Genomic DNA, 26,786 nt, shown 5'->3' with positions numbered 1-26,786 from the left:
TTCAGAACTCATGATTTATTGACACTTAGTGACCCCTGGGAGGAGACCGAGTTTCTGGCCCCCTCATCCTGGCACTCGTCCCTACAGACAGGGGAAATGGCCATCCCGTCTCAGGACGAGACGCCTCTGGCGGAGAACACCTCTCCCAGGAGCCCTGATGAGATGTGCACAGATGAACCCTTGGCAAGGCTGGCATGGCGCATGAATGGCAAAGCTCGGCGCATTTGGCAAAGCTGCGGAGCCTCGGCGAAAAGCACAGGCCTCCTGGGGCTGCCTCCCTTGGGCGACAGGTAGAATCAAACCCAAACCAGCTTATCTTGCATAGGCCTAGCAAGTTTCCATTGAGCCCTTGTCAGGGTCAGGCCTAGGAACCGGCGGAGCTGTACCCCAGGCCCCGGGAATACTGCTGAGGTAGCCGGGCCACCTGCAAGGGGACACGGGAAGGGGTGAGGGCCGCATGCCGGCTGGGGAGGGTAGGGGGAGAGGGGGCTGCGGCCAAAGGCTGGCTCGGGACCTCGGAGAGCTTGTGCGTCTCCAGTGGGGCCTGCCCCTGTCACTGTTCCCCCTAAAGCACATCCCTTTCCTCGTCCTGGGTGCAAGGTCAGGGAGAGCCCAGCTGTACCCTGCCCCTCTCCATTCCCTTTCGCCTCACACCTGCAGAGGGAGGGAGCCGAGCCTGTCTGCTTCTCCCACCCCTGCTGGCTTGCAATCAGCTCTACCTGTAAAAGCAGGGCCTGCTCTGAGCTTTTGTGTTCCATGTAAGGCCCAACCCTAGCATCTGCAGCTCCATTCTTTCCCAGCCCACTTAACTGTAAGAATAGACGCTAATAATACTTCATCACCCCTCCCTGCTAGCAGCCAGGGAGGGCTCTCGTGGCACGGGCAGCAGCTCCCTGGGACGCACCAGGCTTGCCTCGGGTAGACCCGAACCTCCAGAATCACAGCTTCGGTGCAACCCTGTGCCCTAGAGAGGAGAAACTGAGGCCAGGGAGGCTCCATGACTTGCTCAGCTCATACAACAAGCTAGTGGCAAAGCGAGGATTTGAGAAGGGGATTGGGGCTTCCAGACCTGGGGCCCTCTTAGGACTGTGGCCTGGAGAGGAGGGGGGCCAGGGCTTTCAGAGGCCGAAGACGCCCAGTGGCTCCCAGTCCAGACCCAGTCAAGAGGGAAGAGGCCTCTATGCCTAGGTGCTTGCACAGAGCCGGTGTCTGTGCAGGAGGAAGAAGGGCTCCCTCAGCCCCCAGGCAAAGATGAGCAGCACCAGACAGCAGAAGCCTCTGCCAGACGGAGGTGGCCACTGGGACAAGCCTGGAGAGATCTCCTGATGGAGCCTCGAGCCAGGGCGTGAATCAGACCACCACACAGTGAAAGCCACACTCCACGGGGGAAGCCCCACTCTTGGTGGCAATCACAGGATCCGACTGGCAAAGAAAGGAGGACAACAGAAGTCCACGCTTCCACCCTCTGCTAAGGTCATGCCAGGGAGCAGCCAGGCCGCTGGTGAAGGGCAGGCCCACATGCTGCCTCTGACCAGCCCTGCGCTGGGGAAGGGCCGAAGAGGGGGCTTCAGACCCCTAGAAAGCAGCGACGCCTTCAGATTAAGTGGGGCAATTCTAGGTCACTGTTGGCTCCCACCAAACCTCTGAATTGCAGTGACCATGTTTAAGATGCCTTCCACCTCGAGCCTTGGGGCATGGCATCGGCCGCATCATATGGGCTCCCTCATCCCTGTTGTGGGAGTGAGGAGTAAAGGCCAAGCCTGCGGGGGGCAGCTCCCACTGCCCTGCTGCCTGCCCTGAGCTGCCTCCCCCTCCCTTCCTGCTGCAGGGTCCGGGGCGGGGGGGCGCCTGGGCTCCCCTGTGCACTGGGATCACGGTCCTCCCTGCACTCTCCTTGCTGGGGCCTAGCCACTGCGGGTGGATTCTGAGTACCCTCATAGGACCTCCCAGCCTGGGGGACCTGGTGCCAAGCCCACCTCCCAGCGACATTCTCCAGAAGCCTCAGCTAAGCCACCCACTGCCGTTCCCAGACCTGTAGGCCTGGGTCCTCCCACCGGAGACCCCTCTCTCTGGGCTCTTGACCTCTGCCTGGACTCTTCACCCAGCCCTGCCACTTCCAACTGGACACCCACGCCATATTCGCCTCACTGGATGTGAGCAGCCTGAGTCACCCAAGTTTCGTGGCTCCCGAGCCTCATGTGCCCAGAGCATGCTAGGGAATGTAGAGCTCTCCCCCATGTGGTCAGAGCAAGATGGCAGAGGGTGCAGCCGTGGCAGGCGGGAGACAGGAGGAGGGGTTTTGGGGGCTGTGGGGCGGGTGGGCGGGATAGGCTCCAAACAGAGCCCAACGCCCTCAGGCTGCCCTCGGACTTGCTGGGGACTCTAAGCGTGTTTTCCAATGAAACCAATTTGATTACTAACACAAGACATTCTAGGACATTCCAGTCAAACGAGGAGCCCACTTCATGGAGCTCAGTCCCTCAGCCTGGGCACCAGGCCAGAGACATGAGCAGCAGGGCCCAGGCGTGGAGGGAGGCTGGCGGGGCTGTGGTCGCCCTGATCTCCCGGAGCCCTGCCGTCTGGCCCAGGCCACACAGCACAGCCTATGTTCTTCAGGGCTGCTCTGCTGTCAGCAGCGAATGGAATCACAAGAGGTGGAAAGAACTCGTCTGGGAAGAATTCTAGCCAAAATCATGCCACTATAACAAAATAAATCCTGCTTCTGTAAAAACGGAAACATGCCTGTTAGAATCCGTCCAGGCCCGGCGGTTCTAGCCCTACCTAAAGCTGTTTAAGGCACTTGAATGGCTTATTAACACCACCTGGAAAAGTTTTTGTTTCAATCCTGATTTAGGGGAAAAAAAAATTCAGTAATACTGCAAAAGAAGTTTCTTCTAAAAAAAAAAATCAATACTTCAGTTTCCTAAGAATAAAATAAAAGCTAAGCTCTGCTTAAGTTATATGACACAACAGGTCAACTTGGCACTGACAAAACAAAGACAAAAACCTGAAATACTGCTTCTGAGTTAGACTTCCCTGGGGAGAAAAAAAAGACCACAAACAAAAGACACACGTGTCATCATTCTGACCTTCCCCTCCCTGGGTGTGTGCGCGCTGGGAGGGGACCAGGGAGGCTGGGGGCCGCCGAGCACCCACCGCAGACCAGATCCCTGATGCTCCCTCCTTCCCAAAGGGGCTGTTTTCCCCACTCTGGGAAGCCGGCTTGGCAGGCCAGGACCAGCCAGGGGCATCTATACAGATGAGTCCTCCCAGCCGTGGCCAGTGAGGAGCCAATGAGAAACCTGGGCCGGACACCCAGGACACACCTGGAGATGTCCATGGCCCCTGGGTCTGTCCGGGGTCTCATATGCAGTGCCCTGTTGCCCCAGGCGTGTGCCCAGCGTCTTTGGTCCGACTGCGGCCCGCGCCTGTGGCCTCTGGTCCTGCCCCCTACCCAGCGGGGCCTGGAGAAAAGCTAATCCACTTCCCAGGTCACCTCTTTGGTGAGGTCTCCTCCCTAGGCCTCCTTTGGAGATCAGGGCCATCCCACTGCCTGCACGAGCAGGGCATAAATACCACCACCCCCCCGCCCCGTGCAGTTCTGCAGCCACCAGGATGGACTGATGCAAGCAGCACAGGGGACTCGGGGCCCTGGGAAAACACTGTGAGGGGGACACCCGCCCGCCCACCGCCACCGCCTCCGCCGGTCAGGTCCTAAGGCATCCGAGGGGGAGGGGCCTGAGGTGGGGGCAGGGGGCCTGCACCTCCTAGCTTCTCTGTGGAGTGTTGGTCTCTGGCTCTGAGAGGCCAGAGGGCACATGCCCTGCCCCCTGGGCCCCGCCCTTCAGTAGGTCTCGGGGGTCCCTGAGGAAGACCACCATGACCGTGATGTTGTCGTGGGAGCCCCGCTCCCGGGCTGCAGCCACCAGCTCCTCGGCCACCTGCAGCCCGCTGCCCTGCTGCCTGACCAGGTGGCTCTGGACAAGGCCAGGGACCTCCTGGTGGGGGACGACGTCGAAGAAGCCATCACAGGCCAGCAGCAGGTAGTCCTCGGAGCCCGTCAGCTTCCAAGAGGCCGAGTCCGCCTCCCCTGACACGTAGGGCTTCTGGAACACGTCCCCTGCGCGAGGGAGAGAAGGGCCTCACGTCAGAGGGCCGGGCTGCCTGTTGCCGAGGGCCACCTGCCGGGCCCGGGCCTCACTACGGCCATCCCCCTCTGGCACCCGTGCTCACTGGTGAAATTTGGTAATTTCACACAGTGCTAAGGGCTATGAAGAAAATAAAGAGAGGGCGATGTGGCCGACTTATTCTGGTGTCCCAGAGGGCCGAGTTAGGGCCCAGCCAGGCCAGAGGTCAGCTCGACAAACAGCCTCTTCACTGCCAGTGGAGCCTGGCCCGGAGTCGGAGACGGGGGAGAGCTGAGGCGGAGGACCTCACTTTTCCTTCCTTGTGCTCAGGTCTGCAGGTTCCCTTCCCCTCTGTGGGACCCCACATCCAATCCACTAGCCAGTCCTGCTGGCTTTACTTTCAAAGTGCGACTGGAACCCACCGCCCCCTCCTCACACCCTGCCCAGGCCCGCGGGTCCCCCGCCTTCCACTCCTGCCCTCCGAGGGCGCACCAGCCCACGCCGCTTCCTGACACGGGCAGCCAGGGTGTTCCCCTCTGCGGAAGGAGCCTCTGCTTGGAGAGCTCCGCCACCGCCACCTCCCCACCTTAGTGTGTCCAGAGGCCCTACGGTGGCGGCAGCAGCAGGGAGAAGGTGCCACATTGTGGGGCTCAGCAGGAACAGAGTGGTGTCTAGGTACCTGGGGGGAGAGGTGTGGCTGCCGAGCCCCAGCCTGAGGCCCAGCGGCAGCAGGATGCTGACAAAACAGGATTGTGGAAGAATAGGGGTCTTTTTTTTTTTTTTTTTTTAAGATGGAGAAAAGAATCAGCATGAATGGGGGGAGGATAATCGATATCTTCATTTATGGAATATTTGAAAATGACCTTCCAGCACAGATAGTAGCTATCCAAGGGTCTCCTAGTCGGTTTTTTCTGGGGAACTGTTTTAACGAGGAGATAATCGCATACAACTTAAACTGGGATTATTCGTGAGAGATGGAAGTCTCTGAGGTGTTTGCACGTGGGCTATCTAAATTCACCAGAGGTCCTTCACAGACTGATTACACGGCCCCACAGGCCACAGGTGCTTTATCAGCACTGGACACTGCTGTCCCCAACAGCTGGGTGACCCTCGGGCCACAGACAAGAGGCCTTGGTCCCCCGCCCCTTGCCTCCTTACCGATGGCTCTGGACACGGCCAGGGTCCCGTTGACTCTCCAGCAGTCCATGTGAGACACGAAGCCGCCCAGCGCCTCGATGCGCTCCTTCTCGTCCTGTGGGGGACAGCCAGAGTGGGGGCCGGGGCAGGGTGCCTGGCAAGGCTGCGCGAGCGCAGATGCATTGGTTTCCGACACTGAGCTGTGACCACAGCCCGGGAACGACACCCAGAGGAGGCATCAGGAGAACAGCGAGAAACCATGAAGAACCTGCACGTCCTCCTCTGAATGCAGGCAGGGCCACCTCAGCTGCGCGGCAGACACAGCCAGACCAGCTGTGGCCACCGACCCCCCGCTGCCTCACCTTTCACTTTGGGATACTGTCCCCTCCTCGCAAGCCGCTGGGGCGAGAGCAAGCCTGTGCTGTGTGTGGCCACCTGGCAGGCCTGGATGAAACCTCAACAAGGCCTTGTCCTTTCTCAAAGGCCCCCTGCTCCCCCTCCTCCCAAGAAGTGAAAGCAGCACCGCCATGTTGGGCCCCAGGGTACCAGCTTTCTCAGCTGGGAGCTTCCCATGCCCCCACAGGACAGTGTCCGCTGGATAGGCCAGTCCCCTCTCTCTGGGACCACGGATGTGGGCCCTTCCACCCGGAGACGGTCTCTGTGCACATACAGACCCGCCGCAGGGCGGGAGGGAGGGGGCACACCCGTACCAAAGGCTGGGCCACCCACACGGTTCCCTGCAGAGGCGGCGGCAGTGGGACTTGGAAGGTTTGCAGGAGCCCTGACCTGTCGGCACGGCTCCCTCTGGGCCTGAGAGGCCACCGTGGTGTTGAGCAGTGCCAGAAAAAGACAAAAAGGATCATGAACGTGGGCAGGGAAGGAGGAGGAAGGAATTCGCAGGTGGAGGGGAGAGAGAGACTCAGAAGGGTCTGGGGAGAGGCAGGTAGATACGCAGGCTGGCTGTGCTCTTTGCCACGGTGCCACGTGGCAGGGCTCCGGGAAAGGCTGCCCGGAAAGTCCCTGCTGGGCCGCAGAGGTGGCGTGGGACAGCAAGCTTGCGGGGACACGGGCAGGCAGGAACCTAGAGGCTCGCATCTAGTCCTGACTTAGACCGCATTTCAGCCGACTGCCCGTCCTGGGGCAGGACGGTCCACCAGGGAGCAGATGCCAAATGGCCCGGTGCTGCAGTGACGGTGGAGGGACCCGGGACAGCTGCCATTTCTCAGCTGTGTGCTCTGGGCAAGTTACTTAACCTCTCTGAGCCTCAGTCCTCTCCTCTGTACTACCGGGAGAGCTTATGTAGGCGGTGAGGCCAAGGAATGCTGTCCCTCCCCGCTGTTGTGGTGATCACTGCCTGACACTCCCTGCGGTGCTTTCCAAATCTAGAAACCAAGAAAGGACAGCTCCATTCAGTTACACAAAAACCAAAGTGTCTACAAGGCAAAAGCCCATAAACATAGACAAAGCGGCGGGCTATTTGCAAATCGCCCTGCAGACAAGGAGCTGACCTACAAATTGATAAGGACAATAGCAGGAGACCAATGAGCCAAGGACAAGAAGGAAGGGCTCTCCAGAAAGGCAATGTAAATGATCTTCAGTGGCTGAGAAGGTGCTCGGCCTCAAGTCCGTAATGGCTAACGCCCCAAGTTTTCGGAGACCCCCCGCCCTCAACCCCGGCCACTCGAGTCACAAGGGCCCTCCCTCTGGAGGAACACCAGGAGCTCCCTGGGAAGGTGGTCCAGGGCTCCTCTTACTTTGTTGCCCACCTGACCATCCACTATCCTGCACGGTGCAGCGTGACGGGGCTGGAGATGTCCCAGGCACAGAGGAAGGGGGCCCTTACCTGTCGCTCAGGTCTGTGAGGTTCCATCAGCTTCACCACCTGTCCCTGCTGCACCAGGATGACCTGGGAGTCCCCAAGCCAGGCGACGTGCAGGGTCTTTCCTGCGATGAGCGCACACACCCCCGTGGTGCCGCTCTGTAGCCGCTGCAGGGAAAGAGGGACGCCCGTCCAGGCTGACCGACTCCTGGAACAGTGCTCAGCCAGGTAAAAGCTATGTCCATCACTGTGGTGAGGGTTACACAGCTGTAGACAAATGTCAAAACCTATCCAACTGCACACTTTATGTGTTATTGAACCAACTGTACATTGTACGCTTGTAATACATGCAATCTGTTATGGGTCAATTATGTCAATAAAGCTACCTTAAACTAATAATAACCTAATTTGAACACCTGCTTCAGGGAACCATTACTCTGGGAGGTGGCCCGGGGGCTGAGGCATGTCAGTTTTTCACCGGGCTCCCACGTGACAGTTCTGGATGCTATACGGTTTTCCGTTAAGATGCAAGGTCTGGCTTTGCTGATTTCCGCTGGGGTCTGTGCTCAGAGTGTCTGATGACACTGTAACCCCTTCCGAGTTTCCCGATGAGCCATGTCAACTGGGGCAGATCCGTTAAGCCCTCTGGGCCTCAGTTTCCCGATGTCTAAAATGGACACAATTTTAGTAGCTACCTGCCAGGGCTGCTGGGAGGGCCCCATGGAAGTTCTACAGGTAAGGTTCAGTGGGTGGGAAGTTCACAGACGAGGGGTTGGACGTGTTCTTTCAGAAACAAGTGCCCGATCCCTACATGGCTATGATTCCCGGGGAGAGAACACGCCCAGCGGGCACCAGCAGCCTGCCAAGACCCTGCCCAGGTGAGCAAGGGGAGAGGGGACCGTGTATTAATCATGGGTTTTTTGATCTTTTCTTAAAAAAATTTTTTTTGTAAGATTTTTAAAATTTTTAAGTAATCTCTACACACAACATGGGGCTCAAACTCACAACCCTGAGATCAACAGTCCCATGCGCTTCCGTCAGAGCCAGTCGGGCGCCCCTATTTTCGGATGCTCTGACAAACTGGGGTACTTGCTAATCGTGGAGCGAATGCCCCTTCCAGCACGGCTGGTCCCTAAAGATAGCATATGTCTCCCCCGGGCGCACAAACTTCTTGCACGAGCCAGCTGGTCTGAACCCGTGTCCTCAGCCGTGTCCTGTGTCTCCCGCCAGGCTCTTTCCCCTGGCCTGGATGGCTGGGGGCAGCCCGGGTAGCCCAGAGCCCAACCAGGTCATTCAAACCATCCAATCCTCCACTTGCCCTGATGTGCCTGCCCTGCCTCACCCTGCCTCGCCCAGGCCTTGGTGTGAGGCCACCTGAAGGCTTCGCCATGGGGTGCTCCCTTCCTCTGCCTCCGGACCAACCCTGGGGCCTCCTCTTGGGCACTGGAAGTAATCAAACTCCTCTTTCAAGGTGGCCTCTGTGCCTGTCATCTTGCCATACCTGAGCAAAACAGAATCCTGGGCGCATTTTACAACAGCTGCCTTCCCTGGGAAGCCTGCACCCCCACCAGAGTGGGGCAGGTCTATGCTACTGCGGGGCCAGGGAAGCTTCATGTTGCCTTTATTCAAATGAAAAGCCAGCCTCCCTGTACTAAGAATGCAGTCACATGATGGCCAGCAGAGTTTAGTGGGGACCTTCTGACACCACCAAGTGCTCTGATTTCTCTCCCTCGGCCAGGGCCAGCCTCTCTGATCTGAACGGCTGTTGGCCCACACACTGCATGCAAGGCCCATTCACCGGTTCTCACCTCTCGCTTGGCTTTCCAGAGAAACATCTCATCGGTGTGCCGGAAGGCTTCTCTGAGGGCTCCGGCAGGGTCCGTGGGCAGCTCAGGCCGGCGGGCAACGTTGCTGTGCACGTGCACGGCGGCGTACCGTGCGGCATCCACCCCTCCGTGACCATCAAACACAGCGAAGTAGGCTCGGTCCACGGGGTCCTGGTGGGGAGTGCAGCGGGAGTCACACTGACCTCGCCCTGACCCACGCTGTCACCTAGCCAGAGGCTCTCGTCTGGGGCTGGAGCCCAGGCGTGGACTGGGGTGGGTCTGGGAGAATCAGCATGGCCTTGGACATCAGGTAGGTCATCCTGACTCAAGCACTTAGGAGCAGCAAGACTTGGAAAAGGAAAGGACAAGCCTCCAGAGCCTCGGTTCACCTTCTGTTACGAGTTGCTGGAGTATAAAATGAGGGAAGATGTACCAGGTGGCTCCTGGTGCCTGAGACAAAGCAGGGCTCAGCAACCGTGAGTCTGGGGCGAACATGACTCCTGGGGCCTCCCCTTCTAACAGGCTCAGGCAGAGCATTCCCTTTCCTCAGTCCCTTAGCTGGGAGAGCAAAGTGACCCAGAAGTGCTTGGTCAATGAATCGGTCCTCTGAGCCTCCCTGTGACATGCTTGGCCTTGCCCCCTTCAGAGCACAACGACGGGCATCACTCCTGCCTCGGCTCTGGCTGGCCGCTCTGCTCGGAAGCCCGGGTGGCCCCCACCCACCCCCTACACAAGGCCTCCGTGGCTGTTCTGACTGGGGTCTGGGAGGAGGAGCACTGCAGGTGGAGCACTCACGGACAGGCCGAAGAGCTGGTTGAAGGTGGGAAGGCACACGTGCCGGTCCTCCATCTTGCGGCGGGTATTCCGGATGGCATGCATGGAGACCAGCCATTGCCGCTGAGGAAGCTGGGCGGTCAAGGGCACCTGCTTCTGCCACTGGCTGCATACTTCCCAGAGCCGGTTAAAGAAACTCCACGCCAGGCCCTTGGCATCCAGCACTGATGCGCATGACAGAGGACTGTTAGGGAAGCAGCTGGGCTCCACTTGACCTACCTGCCTCCCTTCCCCGGGGCCCCTGCAGCTCTCCAACAGTGCCCCCCACAAGCCTGCACAGGCCCCACCAACCCATCAGCCCCGGGGGCATTCCGAGCCCCCCAGCCCAGTAAACTATGCGTGACAGCCTGTGTCATGGACACCCAGCGATGTCTGCTTGGGCAATATGCACAGGAAGGAGCCTCCCGTCCCATAGTGAGCAAGTCCACTCATGGCAGCCCACCCCAAGGAAACAGCCAGAAACGCAAAGATAATTTCAGGACAAAGTATAAAATCATTTATAATTGCACATTAATTAGAAGCAATAGGTATCCAGTGACAGAGTAAATTATGGTCTATTTTCTTGATGAAGAATTAAGCTGCTATTAAACATGATTTTCACAACTAAACACGCAACCGCCACACTGCCCAGCAACTGCACCCCTGGGCATTTATTCCAGAGAAATTAGGATGGCATGCGCACAAAACCCTGCGTGCCCCAGGGTTCACAGCAGCTTCACCTGTAATAGGCAAAAGCTGGAAATGGTCCAGTTTTTCAACCTGTGAGCAGGTAAACTTCGGTACATCATGCCACCGAATACTACTCACGGAAGGAAGGAGGGAAGGAAGGAGCAAGTGAGCTCCTGGCGCGTTACAGAAACTCAGATGAATCTCCCCAGAGTGATGTGGAGTGAAAAAGCCTATCCCCAAAAGTTACGTACTCTATGATTCCACTTCTAGGCATTCTTGAAACGACAGAATTATAGAAATAGAGAAGATTAACGGTTGTCAGGGTTAGGGACAGGAACATGGGGCATTAGGGTGACCACAAAGGATAACATGAGGGATCCTTGTAGGATGAAACTGTTCTGTATTTTGACTATGTCAAGATCCTGGTCGTGATAATTTACTATAGTTTTTTAAGACATTACCGTTGGGGGAACTGGGTAAAGGATACATAGAATCCCTCTGTGTTATTTCTTTCAACAGCACGAGAGCCTACAGTTATCTCAAAGTTTAATGGAAAAAAATTAAAGGGTAAAACAAAAATGGACTTCTAAAGAGTGCGTGAGCATGTAAAATGCTATGTCATAATATTAAGGAAAAAAACATTAAGGAAAAAATGTCACAAAAAAAGGAGAACAGAAAATCCCACACACAGTTTGATCATGAGGACCTGAAAAGGCCTTCAACTGCTTGGACCAGAAAATTGAAGGCAGGAAAACCACACAATCAAAATGTCAGCAGTGGGTGTCTGCAGGCGTGACTCTACAGGTGATGTTTTTTCTTAAGAACACTTTTTTGGTATTTTCTCAATTTTCCATGACAAGTGTTAGCCCCAGGTGATGGTTTCAAAATATGTCCATTATTCTTTGATGCCTGATTGGGAGCCCAGTTCCCTCCCCTTGAGCATGGGCCTTAGGGACCCGCTCCTAATAAACAGAATCGTCTGGAAGTGACCACGAACTGCTTCCTAAGAGGCACTGTGGCTCCCGCCGGGCACACTCTCTCTCCCTCCCTGTCTGTCTCTGTCTGTCTCTCTCCGTCTCCTGGTGAGTCACTGGCCCCGAGGGAAGCAGCTGCCACGGTGTGAGGACACCCAAGCAGCCCCGTGGAGGGTCCACACCGGGAGGGACTGAGGCCGCCTGCTAACAGCCAAGTGACCGAACCCCTTGGAAATGGAAACTCCGCCCCACTGGCCACAGGCTCAGGACCACGATCCCATGAGAGACCCTGGACCAGAACCACCAGCTCAGCAGCTCCCAAATTCCAGACCCACAGAAACTATGGGATAATAAATGTTTGTTTTAAGCCACTAAATTTCAGGAGGAATTTGTTATGCGACAACAGGTAAGAGCCCCCCCTACAACACACACACACACACACACACACACACACACACACACACACACACATTTGTTATGCGACAACAGGTAAGAGCCCCCCCTACAACACACACACACACACACACACACACACACACACACACACACACACACACACACACACACACACACACACACCCCAAATCCTACCCACACTGCCTTCTAAAGAAAAGCTTAACAAGGAACTAACAACGGACAGGTCCCAAGGAATCCTCAGGTGGTGTGCCTCAGAGGCTCAGGTCATTTCCACACACAAAACCCTCCTGGGACTCTTGCTGGCCAGGGTGCATGAAGCTGGCACAGGTGAGTCAGGGCCCGTCTCCTCGGAGGCGTGTTCAAGGGCAGACTCTGAGGAGAGTCGCAGGCCACACTTGAAGGACTTGGGGTGGGGGGAGGTGTTGGAGAAGGAAGAGCTCCTGCCCAAAGGTGAGGGCCGCAGAAGAAAAAGAGAAGGGCAGAGGCCAGGGAAGGCAGAGAGGGTCTGTGAGGACGAGAGGTCATGGAAGACATGTTGAGGGAATCCAAACGTGAAGGCGGGGTGTGTGTGTGTGTCTAGAACTGGCCACCGCCAGCACACCCAGGACACAGGTGCCATTCTGGTGTTTGGCAAGAAGTGGGAGACCAGGCGGGTTGGCCCGAGGGGCTGTGGGTACAGGAAGGCTCAGCTCCGGAAAGACAGGTCCACATGAGCTTGGCCCAGTGCATCCCCTGCCAACAAGTCGTTCTGCTGGACCGCACAGCGCTGCCTCCCTGGCCTCCCCTCCGCTGTAGACAGCTGTGCTCAGAAGACCATCTGGGCCGCTGAGCTCCTTCCCTCTCCCTCTGGGCTCTGCTTTTTTATTTTATTTTATTTTATTTATTTATTTGTCAGACAGAGAGAGAGCACAAGCGGGGGGACGACTGGCAGAGGGAGAAGCAGGCTCCCCGCAGAGAAAGGAGCCTGATTCGGGGCTTGATCCCAGGACCCCAGGATCACAACCTGAGCTGAAGGCAGATGCTTAACCAACTGAGCCACCCAGGAGCCCTGGGCTCTGCTTTTATTAGGCCTAGACACCCAGGGAGGCACAGGGCGCTGAGTACTCTCTTGCCTTAGGTTGTGCTACCATTTCCGTCAACACGTTTGAACTTGAATTTCAGCTTGAGCAAAGGCAATTACCACTGACAATGATAAGCAATGGATAAGCCAACGGGAAAATTGTCCGCTCACTGACTCCTGATGCCGCCGGCAGGAGAGCCTGCTTTCCAGGCTGAGGGCCTCATCCTGGCGCCCACAGGACCAGCCCACTGGAGAGGGGCCGGCTGGTGTTTCCACATGATCCAGCCACAGAGAGGTCTTAGTTATATCTCTGTCCTTGAGCAGTGGTGCTTGTATCACCTGCCGGGAAATCAATTTTGCAAGAAGGGCTTCGAGATGATAGACTTAACTATGTTCTGCTTCAGTGACAGGGACGGCTGATCAAGGCTGCGAGCCCAGGCCTGTACGGAGGGCGGCGGCAGGCGGTGATTTCCTCCCCCGTTCCCTGGCCTGCAGGAGCCCCCAGGGGCAGGGCTCTGCGGGTGTCAGCCACCGCCCGGGGCCTTCCCGCCAGCAGGTGGCGCTGGTTTCCCACCGGGACTCGGGGGCGGCGCGCTCCCTTTGTGGGGCTCTACGGACAATGGCTGCCTGTCACTGTGGGCCACTGTCTCCCGCACCTCCCAGGCAGGAATGCGAGGCTGTGCTGGGATGGAATGTGGGCAGGGAGCCACGGAAAAGGCCGGGGACACGGACAAGAACTCAGCATGTGCTGAAGCGAAGGGCCGCGTGGGTTTGTCTTCTTTCTCTGCCCCGCCCCCCCCCTTCCTTGCTTTGCCCTTACGGCTGGCTCTCGGGCTAAGCTTAAAGGAACATAGATAACAAATATGGGACAAGATGGAAGTAATCATATGCAAAATATAAAGAGACCAAATCAATAAATTATACAGTAGTCCCCCCGGATCCACGATTTCGCATTCCGTGGTTTCGGGTACAGGCGGTCAACGGTGGTCTGGAAACGGGGTCATCCCGTTTGTTTTGCCAGAAGGTCCACAGTAGCCCAAAGCTACGCTGTCATGCCTACGTCACTCACCTCACTTCATCTTATCACGCAGGCATTTTACCATCACACACCATCACCAGAAAAAGGGTGAATACTGTACACTAGGATACTGAGAGAGAGAGAGAGAGAGGAGGACCACCTTCATATCACTTTTATTACAGTACATCGTTATAACTGTTCTATTTTAGTATCAGTCATCGCTAATCTCTTACTGTGCTTAGTTTATAAATTAAAGTTTATCACAGGTATGCGTGTATAGGAAAAAAATGCAGTATATATAGGGTTTGGTACCATCTGCAGTTTCAGGCATGCCCTGGGGGTCTTAAAATGTATCCGCCTTGGATGAGGAGGGCCTACTGTATTAGGAAAGTGAAAGAAAGATATGCAAAGTAAGAGCCCTGACTTTTTATGAAGAGGTTCACTGCCCATTTCTGGGTTCCCCTGGCTGTGCCGGGTGGCTCGGGGTGCGCCCTGCTAACCAGTATCTCAGAAGGAGGCCGACCCACAGGCCCCTTCGGCCCCTCCCCAAGCTAGCTCTCAGACGCCGTGGAGCCTCCATCTGACGGGGTCCCGAGTTGGATCAGCCCAGGCAACAGGCCCAAGTGCTGGCATTTTCTACCAGCTGGACCCTGAAGCCGCCCCCAGGAGCCGCGCACACGTCACCCTCCTGACTCCCACGCCACCCTGAGGCAGTGTCAGCTGAGGCAGAAGAGCAAGTGGGCGACCGAGGTGCCACCTCAGCTTCCTCCCATGTAGAATGGGAAAAGCATTATTCATCTCCTGGGTGGTTCGGAAGCTCAGGGAGACGGCGGCTGCGCTCCCCCTGCCGACCTGATGCTGGAGCGGGCGCTCTCTCTGCATCCTGACCCCACCGCACCGTCAGGAGCATGCATGGCCGCTGCCCTTCCGTGGCCCTCAGCCACGTGCTGCCCACGACTGCCCTTCCACCAGCAAACCGGGAAAGGCACCACCCCCTCACCCCCACCCCGTGCCTCGTCTGGCGGGTGAGTCTGTCGCCTGCTAAGCCTCCGGGCCAGAGAGGGAAGAGAACTCACGGGTCACAGGGGCCTTCTCTTCCTTGTCGTCATCTTCCTCTTCCTCCTCCTCCTGCCCGGGCAACTTCCTGAACTCAGAAAGGTCCGTCTGTAGCAGCCGGGAAACTGCCTCGTGGGCCAGAGATGCAGCAAGTGGTGGCGGGGCGCTCCTGGGGACAGGAACAAGGAGTGAAGTGGGGCTGGCACCTCAGCAGAAGCTAATACCCCAGTGCCTCCCCGAATGCTCCAGATGGAGACCCCCTTTCTCCTCAGGAAGGCCCTCCCAGAGGAAGCGATGACTGCTCGTGCCACAGCGTGTGGCGGCAAGCAGATCGGCCTCTGGGGCCTTGGGGAGCTGGATGGGACAGGTCCTGAGCTACACCGAACGTGGGCGGGGGCTGGTGGCGGGGAGAAGAGGTGTCTGCTGGCCCCTGTGGCCGGGCCGCACACACTGCCCAACGTCCAGCCTGATGACAGCTCCTGGCCACCAATACCAGGTGGGGCCCTCTAGAGCGTCAGGAGTCTTATGGGTTGAATTGTGTCCCTCAAAATTCGTATGTTGAAGTTCTAGCAGCCAGTGCCTCACAATGTGACCTGATTTAGAAACAGATGCAATTAGTTGCAGTGAGGTCGTATAGGAGGAGGGTGGGTCCCTAATCCAGGAACACCGGTGTCCTTATAAAAAGGGGACATTCAGGGGATGCCTGGGTGGCTCAGTCAGCTAAGCGCCTGCCTTCGGCTCAGGTCATGATCGCGGGGTCCTGGGATCGAGCCCTGCATCGGGCTCCCTGCTCAGTGTGGAGTCTGCTTCTCCCTCTGCCCCTCCCCTACTTGGGCACGCTTTCTCTGACAAATAAATAAATAAATAAATAAAGTCTCTCTTTTTTTTTAAAGGGGGACATTCAGACACAGATGCACACAGGGGGAACTGTATGTGAAGATGAAGGCAGAAGCTGCGGTGATGAGCCAGAAATCACCAGAAGGAACCAGCCCTACTGACACCCTGATCTTGGACTTCCAGCCTCCAAAACTCTGAGACAACACATTTTTGTGTTTAAGCTGCTTGGCCTGCAGTCCTTCCCACACCACATCCATGGAAAGCCCTCCCTGGCTCCCCGGCGCATAAGGGGTCCATTCCTCTGCTGCCCCTGTACCTCTCAATGCATCCAGGCCCCAGAATCTGCCTCCCCACCAGCGGGAACCCTTCATAGGCCAGACAATGTGTCTGTCCTCAAGGGCTGGGGGTCCACGCCCAGGGTAGCCAGTGATTCTGCACTGGGCAGACACACCTGGCTTTTCCCTGAGGACAAGGACCTCCCAACAGCCAGGCAAATGGGTCACTTCCCTTTGGGGGCTGGGCATCCACGGTGTGTCTATAGATGGTCTCAGGAATTTACAGGGATGAATCTGATTTTTTAAAATGAGAGGGTGACTCAGGGGAGAGGCCTCTGGAACTGCCTTTGAAAAACAACCAGCCAAGACATGAGAAATGAGTTCCCCTGCCATTTGGGGATTTCCTGCTAACCACTTGGGTTTTCCTTTTTCACAGCAGGGAGAAGGGGCACTGTTCTCTTTGCTCCTGGGGAGGTGGTGCCATGGATTCCTGCAGGCCTGCAAAGGTCACTGGGGCCAGGAAGCAGCTTCCGGCCTGGGGAACACAGACAATGCCTGGCCTCAGGCCATAGGCCTCGCTTCCTGGATGCGCCCTCCCTCCCCATCCAGGGCTCCCCCCCCACCCCCCATACACCCTCCAGGCACTCAGGCCCTGCAGCAGTCAGGGCTCCTAAAGACTCCAGAAGATGCTGCAGTGAACAGAAGGTGGCTGCAAGGCCCAGGTACCCAAGAAACACTCTAGTTTCACCTGCTCTGGGGTTTTCAAGTTTGCAGCGTAGCAGCCGAGATGAAAATGCAGAAGAATAATTATAGCATAAGGTGTGCCTTGCTCGGGGACCTGAGATGGGACACAGAACTGCTCACAACAAGGGGGAAGACAGGATGTAAATCACTGCACTCTTGAACTTGGTGATCTGACTTCCCAACAGTCTCATGGAAGACACCATTTACAACCTGAGAAAACACCGTGCGCCACTATGCTTGGGGCCCCGTGCGCCGCAGGGATGGGAAGCAGCCCGGGAGCTGCGAGGAACGTCTGTGGGGGTGCTCCTGACAGACCCAGAGTAGACAACATGTGATCACACGTGTGAACACCATGCTGCACGGGGAAGAAATACGCGAAAAGAACGAAAGGAACTAAAAATAAATCCATCAAGATGAGTAGAAAATACATGACTTTAAAATATTATGTTTTAAAGGTGTTTTAAGATGGATGCGTTAGGAAGTTGATGGGGGCCATGGCCCTTGGCCTCTCCCTCATGGCTAATAGACTCAGGCCTGCTCCGCCATCCTGCTAATTAACGGGGCGCCTATTCAACGCCTGAGCCCAGGGCCTGCCATCAGGGCCTCACGGGGCAACCCCGTCACCTCAAGCAAGTCCTGCTTTTCTCCTACACGTAGCCTAGACACCTGCCCTCCAACATAATTGAAACCCGCTCAGTCCCAAGGCCCTGCACCCAGCAGACCCCTCTAGTCAGACCCCCGACTTCTCCACCTCAGGGCCCTCCCTGGGCAGGAGGGCCGGTTACCTGCTCCTGCTTGGCCACCCTCCTCTTCCTCACCTGCTTCCATCTCCACTTCCATGGAGCAAAACCAGCCCCACCTTCCGGGATCCTGCCCCTCTGGGCAGGGCCCTCCTCTGTGCCCTCTCCTCCCCCCACCGGTGGACTGACTGCTCACCCTGGTGGCCCTCCCAGGCTTGGCCCTGTAGCTTGCCCTCTTCTTTTTTTTTTTTTTTTAATTGTTATTGCTATGATGCAGTTAAGTTTTTTTTTTTTTAAGAGTTTTTTTTTTTATTTGACAGAGAGAGCAAAAGAGCACAAGCAGGGGGAGCAGCAGCAGGAGAGGGAGAAGCAGGCTCCCCACTGAGCAGGGAGCCTGACACGGGGCTCGATCCCAGCACCCCGAGATCATGACCTGAGCCGAAGGCAGATGCCTAACCATCTGAGCCACCCAGGTGCCCAGCTTGCCCTCTTCTGACTCTGAGCCACCAGCCTTGGGCTCTCCTCCCTCCGTCCCCAGGTCACTTCCTCTCTCTCCCCGGGGACAGGTCATCTCCGACACAGCAGGCTCCGTGCTGGGTGTTTTCACTCTCCCCGGGCTCTGGGCTCGCGTGCAGGGGCAGACGGGCACCAATCCTCCCCGGCCTGCAATTCCTCCCACCGCCCCTAAAGCCCCCACAGGAGGCCCAGTGGCTGCTGGTGGGACAGACCCTGCGGCCCCGGGCCCTGAGGAAGGCAGAGCCCTGGGAGCCCTCCCCTCCCCTCCCCCACATCCAGCAACTCTGACCTATTCTGTTCCACCGACTCGCCTTATGCCACCTGCCTCTAAAATACTTCCTCAATGCAGAACAAAACAGGCCAGTTAACACCCTCTGCACATGCCACACCCTAAAGGGACATGGTCACTGGGCATGTCCGCCTGAGCTCTGTGGGGCCGTGGGGCTGTCAGGATGGACCAGGCCAGCTCACACCGACCTTCACGCTCAGTGACCCGGGCTCCCACACTGTACGGGGTGAATAAGAGTCATTAACTCGGGCGCCTGGGTGGCTCAGTTGGTTAAGCGACTGCCTTCGGCTCAGGTCATGATCCTGGAGTGCCGGGATGGAGTCCCACATTGGGCTCCCCGCTCAGCAGGGAGTCTGCTTCTCCCTCTGACCCTCTTCCCTCTCGTGCTATCTCTCATTCTCTCTCTCTCAAATAAATAAATAAAATCTTAAAAAAAAAAAAAAGTCATTAACTCTGTTGGATCCTAGCAAGCAGGCCCTTAGGGGGTGTGTGCAGGGATCGAGCTGACCTGTCACAAAGGAAGCACGCTTGGGGACACTAAAATGCCGGGATGCTGAGGCTGGGGGCGTGGTCCGACTTTAGGGGTGACACGGTGACTAGGGACTGTGGGCCCGGCCCCTGGGGAGGGATGAGGTTCACGCAGACGCTGCATGGGCCGTTAGCCTTTACTGTCTATTGCTTTCTCCCTTCAAATCTCACCTCTGTGCCTCAGCTGCCTGGCCTGGGAACAGGGGACAGCACCATCACCTCTTGGGTCATTTGACTAGGCTGGGTACATGGCCTGGCCCTGCCCCCACCCTGAGGCCTCTGCCTCCCAATTTGTGAAATGAGACAGAAACAGGATTGACTGCGCCTGTCATGGGTTGGACTGTGTCCCCCCAAAAGATATGTTGAAAAGTCCTAACCTGCTCAGAATGTGACCTTATGTGGAATTAGGGTCTTTGCAGGTGTAAGATGAGGTCATACTGGCCCTCAATCTCAAAGGACTAGTGTCCTTACAAGAGGAGAAGAGACCCAGACAGGGAGGGAATGCCACGTGAAGACAGACGCACGGGGCAGACACCATGTGACAAGAAGGCCGGGCTGCAGGGATGCCTCTGCAAGCCAAGGAACCCCAAGGACTGCTGGCAACACCGGCAGCTGAGAGAAAGGCCTGGAACCAATTCTCCACACCCTTTGAGAGAGCAGGACCCTGCTGACACCCTGATGTTTGACTTCCGGCCTCCAGAACTATGAGACAATCCGAGCTACTTTGTGACGGCAGCCCTGGGGAAGTGATGCGGCCCTGTCACGGGGATGTCATTAGGGAGCATAACCGGCACGGGGCAGGGTGTGTGGGGTGAGCGGGAGCTGCGGTCAAGTTCAGCCGGTGGCACGTGCCAAGCCCCTTGCTCCCGGCCCGTGCTGTCCCCTCCTGGCAGGTCCGCCTCCTACCTGCTGCTCAGGAAGCCCATCGCCAGCTCGGCCAGCTCGCCCTCCACCTCCTCCTGACTCAGCACTGTCCCCGGGACCTTCCATGGCACAGGGCTCTCTAGGCTCAGCGGCGCTGGGAAGTCGCAGAGGAAGGCGTCCAGGAAGCCTGGGATCTCCTCTGCCAACTGGCTGCTCTGCTGGGGGGCTCCAGATGCCATGCCCAGAGCATCCCGGGAGGTCTCTGCTGGGATTCCGGGTGGTCTTCACTCTGAGGAGAGACGTGAGGGTCAGAAAGCACATGGGGATCGGTGCCCTCACCCCACAGTGCTGAGTGTGCGGTGCCTTGCTTTCTCTCCTTCACCTCGGAGCATCATGCAGCAGGTGCCACGCCAATCCCAGGGCCTCAAGGCAGAACGGCAGGGCCACTGGCCTCACATAGAGTTCAGGGGACCCAAATAAGGGGAAGCAACAACCGTGGTCAGTGTCCTGACACAGCTCCAAGAGGGGGCACTCGGAAGCCCAAGAGAAGTGGCTTCAGGAGACAGAGCTGGAATCAGAGGCCACATGGATGCCCTGAAGGAGAAGTGACAGAGAAGGCAGGCATGTTCCCGGTAGGGGATGGCTGGCGTAGACAAAGGTGGGCGGGGGGGGGGGGGGGGGGCACCAGGGCCAGGCCCCTGAGGCAGGAAAACACAGCAGGTAAAGGGGCTCAACCTGACCCTGGGGCCTCAACAGCCAGAAGGTGAGGAAGTGACGCCATCACGTCTGTGAGCCTTGTGGGGAGAAGGGAGAGGGGATGCCTGTCAAGGGAAGAAAAAGAAGGGCCTCGATGGTGCCGGCGCTGGTCCTGGGATGTTTTGGATGTGGACAAGAGGGGGAATAGGAAGGGACCCCAGAGGCTGCAGGGCACCCCAGGGCGTGGGCAGGAGAGAAGCCAGGAAAGCTGGGGACACCTGTGATGTGTCCTCTCCAACAGGAAGAGTCCTGGGCCTCCTGAGTCCCAGCTGAAGGAGAGGCACCAGGGACAGCCCAAGCCACTGACCCCACTGCCCTGGGCACTGGCTCCTACCTCTCAGGCTCTTCCTCCCCTGTCCTCAGGAAGGCTAAGGGCTTACTAGCTGCCAGGCCCTGTGCATTGCCCATAACAACCCTGGGAACCAGGACGAGCCCCCATTTCACAGATGGGAACACTGAGGCTGGGAGAGGGGCAGCCCTTTGAGAGTGGAGGAAGGATTCTGGAGCCCATACTCATCACCATCCCACCCAGCTCTTCTCCCACAACAGCCTCACTCACACCTGGCTCCCGCCCCATCCTCCTCCCCCCCAAGGTGGGCCTCCAGCTCCTCTCCCCCAGCTCAGGACCTCCACACACCACCCGCCCACCCTCTTCCCTCACCCTGCCCCCCTGGGTTCATGGGCCAGCGGAGGCCTGTCTGTCAGACTCCTGCACGACCCGTCTGGACTCCCACCTCTCCTGTTCAGCCCTCCAGACCCAAATGGTCCCAGAGCATCTCTCTTCTAGCATACACCCTCCCCCATTCGCTCTCTAGGCCCCACTTCCTACCCCACACCCAGATGTGCCACCACTGGCCACCAACGCCGAGCACAGGCCCTTGTTTCGCCCATTCCCCTCCAGCTGGGAGCTGTTCTGTCTGAGCCTTCCCAGGGCTGGGGCACCCCCAGGGCCTCCATGACACCCAACTGGGAAGCTTGCTTTGGGAGCAGTAACAGCCTGACTCGAGGGTCCAATCCCAAGTTGCAGGCGGAGAATGTGGGGAGCGATTTCACGGCCCATCCCCTCCCTGAGGCCTTCCCGGTTGTGATGAGCACAGGCAGGGAGGAGGCATGGGAGAGACTCTTCTGTAATTCCTCATGCCTGCAGACGTTACCGGAGGGCAGCAGTGGACAGGGGTTGGAAACTGGAGGCTGAAGGGCCCTGCCTCCGAGGGGAGGGGTGAGAGCCGGCCTAGCACCCACACCCATGGGCACGGCTGCCCTTTTCCAGAGCCACTAACTCAGCACAAGTCTGTGGCAGAATAAAGAAAAAAACAAAACAAAACAAAAAACCACAAGAAGAGCATGGGGTGAAGGGGAAAGGGCAAGTTAAATGTCTAATCTGGGAAGGACTTGCAAGGACAAGGGGGGGTAAATGCAAAACAAACCAACGAACCAACCCACAAAACCTCTCTTTCAGGGCCCTGTCAAAAGTTGACTTTTTAAAGCAGACACAGAAATAATACAGAAATTAGGGCACTTATGAGGGAAGGTTATGGGGACAGATTTAAAATCACTGCTATCCTCCATGCTTACTTATCAGTAGAAGTAAAGGCCTGCAGCCCCAGGTTACAAAAGGTGAACAGGTCAAAAGATAAAGAGGCTAAAATAAAGAAGCAGAACTTAGGACAAGAGCAGGTTGGACAACCGAATCATAACCACAAGGGTAAGGCTTGGTGAAATGGGGAGATCCGAAAAGGCTGGGAGCCTCACCGGGGGTGGTAAGGATCACCTGGGGAGAAGGCAGGCTGCCCAAGAAGCCAGCCAGAGAAAAACAAGAAGAAGATGGCGTGAATTTCCCAGCAGGCTCCGACACTCGTCGGCAGAGAAAGAGGCCAAGCCACCTCCTCTGCTAGGGAATAGCTCTGGCCTGTTGCTTAGGGGAGAGAAATGTGAGTAATGCAGAGCTGCCCTCGAGCAACACCCGGCGCCCCTGGGGTCGGGAAATGCCGCCTGGCTCCCTGTGAGTCCTGAGCCCAGTCCGAGCCCAGAAATAATGCTCTACAGATGCTTGAAATCTTCGGCGGTGCACGCGCTCCTGTGTTAAGTCTATGATCGGGACCTAAATGAGAGGAGGGCTGGCTCACCAACCTCCCCAGAGTGCACAGGAGGGCCCTGCTTGAGAAACCCTGGCCCCCAGCATAAAGCACAGAATGCAAGACCCTTCGCCTGCGTCCTCACTTGCTGGTGGCATCTGCTCGGCATTTTGGAATGCGGGTACCTCCTCGGGATGCTGTTTTCTGTGCCTGGGGCTCCCCCCATCCCCCCCGAGTCTGCCCCTTTCCCTGGGGGTCGGGCCCCTCCTCTCCGCATTGCTGCCTCGGTACTCTGCCCCGTGCCCACTGACCCGTGCCCAGGGTTGGGCACAGGCCCCGAGGGCAGCCTTTGACATGCCTGCTGAGTAGGGTTGGGGGAGGGAGGCACGAGGGGGGGGGTGGGAGGGAGAGGGCAGGCGGCGCGGGCTTGACAGTGCTTGTGTGCATGCCTGGCCTGCATCTGCCCGGGTGTGGGCTGCCTTATCCTCAGGGCCTGTGCCAGCCACCCTCCTTTGCTAGACAGGCGGGTGGCCCAGAGCCATCCTGCCGGCTGAGGACCAAACAGGCTGGTTTCTACATCAGCAGGCTGAGGCGAGAGGCAAGGAGAAGAACCAGGACATGGCTTTCCTTCTCTGGGGTTCAGCTGGGGAAAAAGACAAGAGTAAGTTCCTTCCAGGGCTCCTGGGTGGCTCAGTTGTTTAAGAGACTGCCTTTGGCTCAGGTCATGATTCTGGAGTCTCAGGATTGAGTCCCGCATCTGGCTCCCGGCTCAGCAGGGAGTCTGCTTCTCTCTCTGACCCTCCCCCCTCTCATGTGCTTTCTCTCTCTCTCAAATAAATAAATAAAATCTTTAAAAAAAAAAAAGGGTAAGTTCCTTCCTTGCCCTTCTTTTTTCCAACAAACTCTGAATCTGTGATATAGGCTATACAGAGAGGAGCAAAACAATCCCGCTCCCAGGAGCCCGGGGCCTACAGATAAAGGCAGGAAGCACGCAGCGGGGAGGGATTCCCAAGGCAAAAGCAACCCCCCCCCCCCCCGCCCCCGACAGCCCCGGTGCCAGGAGGGGCAGGGGACCGTGCCGTGGTCCTGAGCTCTTGCCGGCCCAACGGGGGTGGACAGGGTCTCAGGGGTAGAAAGCAGGATAAGGTGGTGGGAGATGAGGCAGAGCTGGGTGCAGGGTGTCCAGTTAGATGCAGTGCTGAGGGGTGCTGGGGAGGAGGACTTGTTGAGTCTGGGTGAGTCATCAAGGACCGGGGGTGGGCAGGGGAGGAACACCGGGCTGCCAGCCCCCTTGTCACCGGCCTCCACCAGACTGGCCAAACGTGGCCCAGGAACCGGGGACTCCCGGCTCCCAGAATGCTGCCTCTCTGCACTGCTCATCAGCTGCCAGGCAATACCCTCCAGGGGCCCTCGGCTGCCAGCGTCCAAGGCACTCCTCCTGCTGCGTCTCTTTCCACCTCCCAGCAACCTGTTGTCATTACCCCCACGTGGGGGTCATGACAGGTGCAGGTGGCGGGGGGGGCGGTACAGCAAAAGAACCAAGCAACTCGTTCAAAGTCCCTCGGTGGGGTTCACGCTGGGGAGTCACCCGCCAACCCCTCACTGGTCACCAGCCTGGGAATTCAGTCTCTCGTGGCCTCTTCTTTCATCTCTATGCCCATCACCCTGTTCCTGCTCCTCACCTCTGTGCTCCTGTGCCTTGCCTCGTGGCATTCCATTTTGCTCCCCCTGCCCCCCCACCCCCGATCCAAGTTCTGCTGAGCTGTCACACCTCTGGGGTCCAGCACACTGTCTTCCATGTGCTAGATCCCAAAGAAAAAATAGTTATTTTCCTCTAGTTTATCGGTTTTGACTCATAAGCTCAACTAACGCACATTTGTACAACTGCCTTTTTCTTGATTTTTTAAAAAAGATTCATTTATTTATTTTAGAGAGAGCGCGTGCATGAGCGGGTGGAGGGGGAGAGGGAGAGAGTGAGAGAGAATCCTCAAGCAGTCTCCCCGCTGAGTGCAGAGCCCAACCCAGGGCTCAATCCCAGGACTGAGATCATGACCCGAGCCGAAATCCAGAGCTGGCCGCTTAACTGATTGAGCCATCCAGGCACCCCAACTGCCTTTTTCTAGGTGGTAGGGACAAAATACTTGTTCAGAGTCCTGCTCGACTTCAGAACCCAGGAGCACAGCAAAAAACAGCAATCCTTAAGAAAGGAAACTGCATCATCATTACAACAGTATTGCCTTCCTTCTTAAAAACTTCTCTGTAAATGGAGAATCTTATTTCTTTGTTCATAAGTAACCACTGGGAAGAATATGGCATCAATTTTCCAGAGCTTTTCCTACACACGTATCTTTTTTCTTTTAAAAAAAAATGTATGGCAAAATACACGTGACACGTAATTTATCGTTCTGCCCATTTTTCCATCTCCAGTTCTGTGGCATTAAGTACATTCACATTGCTGTGGTTCGGTGCAAGTCTACAGGCTTGACTTTCTCACTAGATGTTCCCTGAGTCAGGAAGCCCACCCCTGTCCTCTCAGGAATTAGCCCGGCCCTCTGTGCATATGGTGTCTGGCCAGTGTGATGGTGGAGGGAAGCCGGGGGCTGCCTTCTGCCCCTGCCAGTGGGTGGTGTGGGCTGGGATAAGCAGCCTGACGCCTGGCACCTTCCAAGAGGAAGTCAAGATAGTCTGTGGAGAACAAGTGATCGGAGGAGAAAGGTTTTAAAGACAGGGATGGCCGCAGGCAGTATCTCAAAGGAATTCTACAAATGAACTTGTATGGAGGTTTACAGCTTTCAAAGTGGTATTCAAAGTGGTATTTGTTTTGTTACCTCTTGCACAACTACTCCCAGAAGTACAGGCTGTCAGGCCACATTGCGGATGAAGAAACAGGCTCGGGGAGGGTAAGCTACCCGCCTAGGGTCACACAGGTAGGAAATGGCAAACCCGGACTCACATGAGGTCTTCTGATGCCTTTTGTCACTTCCAGTTTGGTTATAGGAAGAAAAGACTGAGATGTGACAATAGGGCCAGATATGGGCATAAAGGCCAGGAGTGAGGGGCGCCTCGTGGCGCAGTCAGTTGAGCAACTGACTCTTGGTTTCAGCTGGGGTCGTGATCTCGGGGTTGTGAGATCAGAGCCGGGGGGGTCTATGCTCAGCGGGGAGTCTGCTGGGGTTTTTCTCTCTCTCTCTCTGAAATAAATAAATCTTAAAAAAAAAAAAAAAAGGCCAGAAGTGTGCTAGAGATGACCTCAGAGTACTGGCCTTACATTCTATCTCCCATGGTGGGAGTACAGCTAGGCCCACAGGACTTGCCCCAGGAAATACCATGAGGACATGTGTCACTCAGGCCATGTGTCCCGCTGGGTGGAAGGCTGTGGGGGAGGAGTCCATCACCATCAACTAGTCCTGGCTATGTGTTAGGCCCTGCATTAAAATCCCTACAATCAGGTGCCATTTCTCCCTCCCTGCAGCAAAGAGGTTAAGAGGCTCGCCTGAGGTCACACAGCTCCCAGCGGTGGAGTCCATCACCTCCCTGCCTGAGATTTCTATCTCACACACCTAGGGCTGAAAGTGCGGCAGCCCAAGCATTCGCTTTCACTAAAACACTCGCTTAATCACTTGGACGAGGGCCACGGATGGGGGCAGGCCATGGGGTAAGGGCACGTGGGCAGAGATGTGGACCGGCAAAGGTGCAGGGGCTGGTGGGATAGGGGTCGGAGCAGTGGGCCCGGCCCAGATGCTCCTAAGAACAGGGGCTCGGCCACGGGCAAATGGGGGCACGTCACCCCTCGGCATCCATTCTGCTTCACCGCCCTTGGTTCCCACCTGGCCTTTGGCTTGGCCACACCCCCGCCGGCCCCTGGCCCCCCAGGTCTGCACCCTTGCCTCCCTGGCCCTTCAATTCTCTGCCTCGGGCTCCTCAGATCTTCAATTGCTCCCCTCCGCTCTTCAGCCCCCCACTCGGCCCCTGAACCCCTTGGGTCTTCCCATTTCGGCCTCCCTGCCTCCCCAGCCCCCCTTTTCCACACCCTCCGGTTCCTCAGCGCCCCGTTTCTTCCCTATACGCCTCAGGTCCCCACCTGAGCCTCACTCCAGCGCAGTCAGCCCCCCGGTCCCATGCCCCGGGCTTCCTCACCCCCGGGACCCCCAGGGCCTCACCTGCTACTCCGCCACTCCGGGCCCCTCGAGCCGCTCCCGGCCGGCCCCGCCCACTTCCCGTCCCC

At 57.1% G+C, this 26,786-nt stretch overlaps 1 protein-coding gene across 1 annotated transcript; it reads right to left on the bottom strand.

Moving 5' to 3' along the window:
* PPM1F (protein phosphatase, Mg2+/Mn2+ dependent 1F) lies at positions 1-26,786 on the bottom strand. Its single transcript, XM_027576240.2, has 8 exons — positions 26,722-26,786; positions 19,773-20,019; positions 14,958-15,106; positions 9,705-9,907; positions 8,892-9,080; positions 7,108-7,251; positions 5,286-5,379; positions 1-4,120 (listed from the first exon to the last, which is right to left on the bottom strand). Exons 2-8 carry the CDS (start codon positions 19,967-19,969, stop codon positions 3,768-3,770), a joined length of 1,329 nt encoding a protein of 442 aa, XP_027432041.1. The 5' UTR covers positions 19,970-20,019; positions 26,722-26,786; the 3' UTR covers positions 1-3,767.

Source organism: Zalophus californianus, chromosome 14 (assembly GCF_009762305.2).
Source record: "Zalophus californianus isolate mZalCal1 chromosome 14, mZalCal1.pri.v2, whole genome shotgun sequence".
Classification (NCBI taxonomy): Eukaryota; Metazoa; Chordata; class Mammalia; order Carnivora; family Otariidae; genus Zalophus; species Zalophus californianus.
The sequence above is the reverse complement of the archived record's forward strand: the minus strand, read 5'-3'. Positions and strand labels throughout refer to the sequence as shown.